Below are 7,869 nucleotides of genomic sequence, written 5' to 3' on the forward strand. Positions count from 1 at the left end.
GTTTTTTTGTTTTTTTTTTTTTTAGATTTTACTTATTTATTCGACTTAGCACAAGTGAGGGGAGTGGGAGAAGGAGAAGCCGGCTCCCGTCTGAGCAGGGAGCCCAACGTGGGGCTCGATCCTAGGACCCTGGGATCATGACCCGAGCCGAAGGCAGATGCTTAACTGACTGAGCCACCCAGGCGCCCCCCCAATGAGTGTCCTTAAAAGTGACAGAAAAGGACACAGAGAGACAGGCACAGACACAAAAGGCTATGTGAAGATGTGGAGGCAGAGATTAGGGTTTTGTTGCCACAAACCAAGGAATGCAAGGAGCCACCAAAAGCCGGAAGAGTAAGTAAGGGCTCTCCCCTAGAGCCTCCGGAGGGAGCGTGGCCCCGCCGACACCTTGATTTTGGACTTCTGGCTTCCAGAACAGCGAGAGATACACGTCTGTCGTTCTAACCCACATTTGTGCGGATCTGTTACGGCAGTCCCAGGAAACGAATACATACGGGTCACACTTTTCTTCTGTTTGTCCTCATCTTAAGTAGTTTTGATGTGTATCCTCTTTTTCCTTGCAGGCTGAGGGCTTCCTAGTGCCAGGGACCGTCTCTTCCATTAGACTGGGCTCTGAGGACAGGGGCCGTGCCTCTCCCCTCGGACTGGGATGTCATAAGTTCCCCTCCTTCTTTGGGAACCCATCCCCAGGTGCCAAGCCCATCCTCAGCACACAATGTGGGCTCTGTGGGGGGCTGCCCGGCTCTGCGGCCTCACCTGTTTGGATTGGCTTTGGTCCCCCCCTGCAGGCTGGCAGGGAGACTCACCGACCGCAGGAGACACCGCCCCAGGCGCCTCTTCTGCCCCCTCCTTCTTGGGACAGCTGGGGCAGGTACAAAGCCTGTCTAGGAGTCCGGGGCCCGGCTGACAAGCCCCCTTCCCATGAGTCCCTGCTGCCCCAGAAAGCCGCCTCTCCTCCCAATGTCGTGAGCACCAGACTAGACCATTTGTGCCTGGTTCCATGTCTGCAGGGCTTAGTCCCAGGATCTGGGCCAGGGTTCTAATCGTGGGTGCTGGCAGGGTGGGGCTGGCGGGAGATCAGACTTATATTCCATGCTGGGGTTCAAGGGTCCGTAAGGACAAGAAGGGCTGGCAAGGTCTCTTCTTAGATTGTATGCATGAACTTATATGTCATGGGTTCCCTACCCTCTTTACTTTTCGATTCCCTCGGAGGCTGGCAAGGAAGGAGCCTCTTTGGGCTCCCCTGAATCAGGTGTAAGGGTGGGGGAGGAAAGCTTTTCCTGTGTCCTCTGCTTTAGGGATTTTATCCGTGGTTGCCCGCAGTGGAGGGAGACAGGGTGGTGGGCAGCATGGAGAAAGCTGGTGTTGGGCTCTGCACCCACTCCGCTCCCCAGGTCCCTGTGGGTGCTGCATTTTTTCTCTGGTAAGTGCCCCCCTGCCCCACCTGATAGCAATATGTCTCCTAACAAATGCATCTGTCCCTCAGCCAAAATCCCTGCTGCCTCTCGCTGGGGAAGTTGTAGGGCTGGGCCAGGGTGGGGGACCATCCTCTGGAAGGAGATTAGAGTGTCTGTCAGGGGTGGGTGGGGCGAGGTGGGGCCCTTACTTACTCACATCCTTGCAAGTCCTTGGGCGGCAGATTTGGGGAGCCCACAGCCTCAAGTGTCTGTCTCAGCATTGTCTTCTGAGCTCCTAAGCCCCGGCGAGGGGGTGCTCACTGGCATCTGCTTTGGTGGCAGTCGGGGTAGGGGGAAGAGGGCGGTTTTGCTTCCCTTCTGGGAGCAGCGGATCGTAGGAAGTGAGTTGGAGCCTCCAGCGAGGGGCTGTTGGGGCCTGTCTGGGAAGATGGGACGCGTCAGGCAGCCCCAGACACGACTGCATTCCTCCCAACATGCCTGCTGGGGTCCATGGAGCTGAGGGGCTGGCGGGAGGGCGGGGCGGGGCTGGAGGGGGTGCTTTGGAGGTTGTCTGGGAGACACGGGGCAACTGAGGTCCAGATATGCAAACCTTCAAGGCAGAGCCAAATGGAGCTCTGGAAATGTCCCCTGAGCCTCAGGGGGTTCAGGAGTCAGGGTCCTGCACATCCACTCCCGGTGTCTGCATTCCCTCCCACCCCCAAATCCCGCAGGCCGGCTCCACAAGGGGCTCCAGTAAGGGTGCCTGAGCCAGGCTCTCCCACTGCAGCAGCCCTGGGAGCTGAGGGACACCTGGGGCTCGAAGGAAAAAGGCCTTTCTGTCCTGTTCCAGGGCTGTTGCTCTACCCTCTTTGGGCCCAGACTAGGCTACAGCAATGCTAACCGACTTCACACTTGGCTTACCGAACCCCTTCATATACACGACCACAGTGGATTCTCAGAGCTGACTCTGCACCAGGCAGGGCAGATGATATTCACCCCACTTTACAGATGAGAAAACTGAGGCTCAGAGAAATACCAGGTCCTGGGTGGCGCAGGGGTACATGGCAGAGCCAGGACGCAGTCTGACTCCATGCTCTTTCGCCACGGCTCTGGCTGGGCCTGAGATGCCACCTGCCCTTGGCCACCTGCTCTTGGCCAGCCAATGCCATGCGTCCAGCCACAGGTGTGTGGAGGATCTTGGAGTCTGTGCCCAGGGCTGGGGAAAGCTGCCTGGGTTTCCCTTCAAGGGGAGGATGTCAGAGTGGAAGCCTGAGCCGCCGGACTGACTGGGCATATTTCAGGGATGTGACAGGCTTCTTAGCACAGCCCAGCAGGTCAGATCTGGCAAGACCCCCAAGAACTTGTCTCTTTTTATAGATGGTGATGCTGGGAGGGTGTCGCCGGGCCTCACGTAACCTTGCCATGCTGGCACTTCTCCTGCCAGGTACCCCCTGGAGTGGTGGGCTTCCTCTAGGTGGATGTCAGAGGCCCACCTGGTTCATGGGAAACTCGCAGGTCACCAGGTTTATGGTGCAGAGGCCCTACTCCCTGCCACCTGGCTGAGCCCGGCATGAGGGCTCCCGAGGGCCGCGGCTCCCAGGACCAGATGGGAAAGTGTAGCCTGCAGGCCCACACCTCCTATGTGAATCACGCCTGGCGGGACAAGAAACCAAAAACACCCTAAACAATGAGTTTCCAGTAAAATATGACAGACGTGATGGGGCGGGGGAGGGGAGGGCTTTGACTGGGAGTTGGCACTCGCCTGTGGGTGATGAAAGCCAAGGGGAATGGAAAATGCCAGTCCCGCCCCCTACTCAGGAGTATAAAGCACCCACATCCTATTCCAACTTACCTGAGCACCTTTCTCTCCTCTCTGCCGACTCGCTCGCTCGCTCGCTCACTCACTTCCGTCCTTGGCACCATGACCACCTGCAGCCGCCAGTTCACCTCCTCCAGCTCCATGAAGGGCTCCTGTGGCATCGGTGGTGGCTCCAGCCGCGTGTCCTCTGTCCTGGCCGGAGGGTCCTGCCGGGCCCCCAGCGCCTACGGAGGCCTGTCGGTCTCCACCTCCCGCTACTCCTCCGGGGGGGCCTGCGGTCTGGGGGGCGGCTACGGCGGTGGCTTCAGCAGCAGCAGCAGCTTCGGTGGGGGCCTGGGGAGCGGGTTTGGGGGAGGATACGGTGGTGGCCTTGGCGCTGGCTTTGGTGGTGGCCTTGGTGCTGGCTTCGGTGCTGGCTTTGGTGGTGGCTTCGGTGGTGGGGATGGGCTCCTGGTGGGCAGCGAAAAGGTGACCATGCAAAACCTCAACGACCGCCTGGCCTCCTACCTGGACAAGGTGCGTGCCCTGGAGGAGGCCAACACCGACCTGGAGGTGAAGATCCGGGACTGGTACCAGAGGCAGCGGCCCGCCGAGACCAAGGACTACAGCCCCTACTTCAAGACCATCGAGGACCTGAGGAACAAGGTGCGTGGATTGGGCGCAGGACTTGCCATGCCCTCACCTCCCTCTGGAGCAGTAGATGCCTCAGGCCGTCGGCATCTTTAGATCCGACAGGGCAGACTCCAACCCCAGATCCCTGTCTTCTGGCTCCAAACACCTCCGGCAGAGCTGGTCAGTGTCCCCAGCCCAGCTCATGTCCTTCTGGGCTCCAGACCCCAGGCCATGTGAGATAGGGGATCCCTACACTGAGGTTAGAACCCTTGCGCCCACTTGCTAGCACAGGATGCAGCTACCTGTTGCCCAGCGCAGGGGCGGAGCGAGGCTGTAACGGGACCGGGCTAGACACCCAAACCACTCATTAGCTCATTAGTCTGGGCTGTGGTGGCTGCCGCCCATGAGCCCTGGCACTGGCCCCTCCCCACAGCCAGGGAGGGGGCACAGAAACTCCACAGAGACAATCAGTGGTGACCCACCTTATGTGCCTTGCACAGGAGGGAGCCTGGGGGACTTGTGTCACCTGACTCCAGCCTCACCTCTACCCCCTGCTACAACCTCACCCTGGAAGCCCTCCCCACTGATCCTGCTTCTTGGTGTCTGGTTCTGATGCCTTGTGCAGATTAGGTAAATTAGAGGATGAGGGAGGGAACTCCAGACAATCCGGGGTTCAATCTTTGTTCTTGTTCTTCTGCCTCTTCTTTTCTCATCCCTTGTGCTAGCTGGGTCTCCTCTTTTGGGAAAGCCCCACCTGAGGGCCCATGCTCTTGCAGGCTGGAAAAGGAATATTGAAGACTGGCAGGGCTGGCTGAGGCAGAAAGAGGAGAATTCAGACCAGGAAGGGAGTCTGGAGAGCCTTAGGTCACTCCTCTGCTCTGTAGGTAGGGAGGCCCTGCAACCCATCCATGGTAGAACCAGGAACCAGCACTCAAGGGCTTTTGGTTCCAAGGCCAGGGCTGTTTCTATCCATTCTTCTGACCAGGAGTCATCAAAGTCCTGTGTCAAAGCTGGACTACAGGGGCTAATTCTTTAGGCTGCTGTGGCAAAGGCTTTCGGGAGAAGGGGAGACTCAGGTGAGAGCAGGAAAGCAAAGGCCTGATGTACGCAGGCTGCAGTGAAATCTGGCTGGTGATGTCCGTTTGACCAACCCCCTGTGTCCCCTCCACTTGCAGATCCTCACGGCCACTGTGGACAATGCTAACGTCCTCCTGCAGATTGACAATGCCCGCCTGGCTGCTGATGACTTCCGGACCAAGTGAGTTTGCAGTGGTGGCTCTGGATGTCCCAACTCCCCAGGGTGGGGCATTTTCGTGTTCCCTAACCAGAGCTGACGAGTTGCCAGGATGGCCACGTGAGAACCCCTTGGGGTGCTTGTAAAAATACAAGATGCTTGGGCCCCACCCTTGGAGTTCTGATTCAGTTATTTTTTAATAGGCTACCTGAGTGATTCTGATCCACAGCCAGGTTTGGGTGCCATTGCTTTAGGGAGAGGTGTTCCCTATTTTCCCACCTGTCCTTGAAGTGCAGGAGGCAGTCAGTTTGGAGGCCTGCATGCTATTGGTTGTGAGGCCAGAACTGAATTCTACAGCATGATGAACTGCCTTATTCCCTGGCCCCAGGAATGTTCAGAGCTGAGCCATCAATGGGCGCTGTGTCCAGCCATGCCATTTTCAAGACTGACTCCCTAAACCACCCACAGGGTGCCCGCTATGGGAAGAAGCTGCAGGGGGCTGAGAACAAAGCCTTCCGTGTGGCCAGGATGGGTGTCTCATTCCTTTTGTCTCGGGTCATTCCAGGTACGAGACAGAGCTGAACCTGCGCATGAGCGTGGAGGCCGACACCAACGGGCTGCGCCGGGTGCTGGACGAGCTGACCCTGGCCAGAGCCGACCTGGAGATGCAGATTGAGAGCCTCAAGGAGGAGCTGGCCTACCTGAGGAAGAACCACGAGGAGGTGAGGGCCAGCTTAGAAGATGAGCTGGGAGGGAAGTGATGGAATTGAGATGGGGGAGGGCAATGCTCAGGCCAGGAACGCCTCTGACTGGGGAACCCCAACTGGCTGCCATAGTGCGGCTCCTGACCATGAACTGTGCTTTGGTCGTGCAGGAGATGAACGCTCTGAGAGGCCAGGTGGGTGGAGATGTCAACGTGGAGATGGACGCCGCCCCTGGCGTGGACCTGAGCCGCATCCTGAACGAGATGCGCGACCAGTACGAGAAGATGGCGGAGAAGAACCGCAAGGACGCCGAAGACTGGTTCTTCAGCAAGGTGGGTGTTATCCTGGGTGGAAGGGACCCAGGAGACCCGCCTTCCAGGAACTTCTAGTGTGAATGATTTTTTTCTTTTCTGCAGACAGAGGAGCTGAACCGCGAGGTGGCCACCAACAGTGAACTGGTGCAGAGCGGCAAGAGTGAGATCTCCGAGCTCCGGCGCACTGTGCAGAACCTGGAGATCGAGCTGCAGTCCCAGCTCAGCATGGTAGGGGGGCTCCCAGGCATGGATTGGAATCAGGACTAGGAGGGAGGGAGTGACTACCCTCATTGATCCCTGATCTTTCCCTCCCTCACAGAAAGCATCCCTGGAGAACAGCCTGGAGGAGACCAAAGGCCGCTACTGCATGCAGCTGGCCCAGATCCAGGACCTGATCGGCAACGTGGAGGAGCAGCTGGCCCAGCTGCGCTGCGAGATGGAGCAGCAGAACCAGGAGTACAAGATCCTGCTGGACGTGAAGACGCGGCTGGAGCAGGAGATCGCCACCTACCGCCGCCTGCTGGAGGGCGAGGACGCCCAGTGAGTGCACGGCCCTCCATCCTAGTCCTGCTCCCTCCCTCACTATTCACCTGCTCTACTCCATGTGTCTAATGATCTTGCCCTTTTCTGTCTTCATAGCCTCTCCTCCTCCCAGTTCTCCTCTGGCTCTCAGTCCTCCAGAGACGGTAAGACCTTCCTCCTCCCCAAGCCTGGACTCATCACCACTTACGGTCTCCCAGCAGGTCTAGGAAGTTGGCTTTTTGAGGGGTTGAGCGAGTGTTTTCTCACCCAGGGTCCCTTATAAACCTCCTTTGGTAGAAGAAGCCATTTTCTAAATCTTCCTTAGAGTCAGTAGCTAGTGGCCTCTACTTTTTACTTGTGTCACCTGGTGTCTGTGGCGGACCCCATGGTTCTGGTGGTCAGCACCAAGGACAGGGCCCCCACATGCTGGGACCAGTCCTGTCTGAGTTCTTCAGGGCCTCCAGTCTGAGGACACAGACTCTGCTCCTGATCTTAGGGAGCTCTAGTTTGAAAAAAAATGTGTTGATGGTATCAGTGCTGCGATAAGAGCCATGAGCAAAGTGATAATCAGGACAGAGGGCAGCAGGGAGAGCGTTCATTTAAGTCCCTCAACTCCCTGGTCTCCCCACTCCTGATTTCTCCACTGCCGGTAATAGCTTCTGTCCCCTCTTCCCCAGTGACCTCAACCAGTCGCCAGATCCGCACCAAGGTCATGGATGTGCACGATGGCAAGGTGGTGTCCACCCACGAGCAGGTTCTTCGTACCAAGAACTGAGGCTGCTCGGCATTGCTCAGGCCTAGGAGGCCCCCCACGTGGACAAGATCTTACTGCGGGATCCCTTCTCTTGCCCCCCAAGCACTTCACACTTGAGTCCTGCCTCACCATTGCCCCCTCCTGGCAAACAATAAAGCTTCATTATTTGAGTTGCACAACTCCCGCCTCTGCCTGGTCATTGTCAGGAGTGGAGGTGGGGAGAAAGCCGGGGGAAGGATCTCTTTGGAACTTGTCTTAGCACCTGGCTGTGGCCTCTGGGATTGGGGGAAAGGACCTGGGGGCGGACTGGGCTCAGGTCCTGGGATCGCTTTCACCATCTCGAAAGATACAGATCAAGTGTGTCCTAGGTCATTTGTGGTGTCTCCTAGGGCATGGAGGAACATTCATTCACTCACACACTCATTCGTTGACTCACTTATTCATTAGTTTGTTTATTCATTTGCCAATATTATTGAGTGCCTTTTGTGTGCTGGGCACTGTGGCAGGTTAAAG

At 57.5% G+C, this 7,869-nt stretch overlaps 1 protein-coding gene across 1 annotated transcript; it reads left to right on the forward strand.

Annotated features, from left to right (window-relative positions):
• The first annotated feature begins 3,318 nt into the window (after positions 1-3,318).
• On the forward strand, positions 3,319-7,377 carry LOC123781860 (keratin, type I cytoskeletal 14). Its single transcript, XM_045781615.2, has 8 exons — positions 3,319-3,861; positions 5,004-5,086; positions 5,628-5,784; positions 5,937-6,098; positions 6,183-6,308; positions 6,400-6,620; positions 6,720-6,766; positions 7,280-7,377. Exons 1-8 carry the CDS (start codon positions 3,319-3,321, stop codon positions 7,375-7,377), a joined length of 1,437 nt encoding a protein of 478 aa, XP_045637571.1.
• The last annotated feature ends 492 nt before the right edge of the window (positions 7,378-7,869 follow it).

The sequence above is a fragment of the Ursus americanus genome, chromosome 23, assembly GCF_024610735.1.
Source record: "Ursus americanus isolate L20-20 chromosome 23, mUrsAme1.1.p, whole genome shotgun sequence".
Classification (NCBI taxonomy): Eukaryota; Metazoa; Chordata; class Mammalia; order Carnivora; family Ursidae; genus Ursus; species Ursus americanus.

What these genes read in the sequence shown, in the direction of transcription:
- LOC123781860 (XM_045781615.2), top strand. Translation starts at nt 3,319, where the DNA reads ATGACCACCTGCAGCCGCCAGTTCACCTCCTCCAGCTCCATGAAGGGC. An exon ending in AAGACTGGTTCTTCAGCAAG is followed by an intron (nt 6,099 to 6,182) that starts GTGGGTGTTATC and finishes TCTTTTCTGCAG; the next exon opens with ACAGAGGAGCTGAACCGCGA. An exon ending in TGCAGTCCCAGCTCAGCATG is followed by an intron (nt 6,309 to 6,399) that starts GTAGGGGGGCTC and finishes CCTCCCTCACAG; the next exon opens with AAAGCATCCCTGGAGAACAG.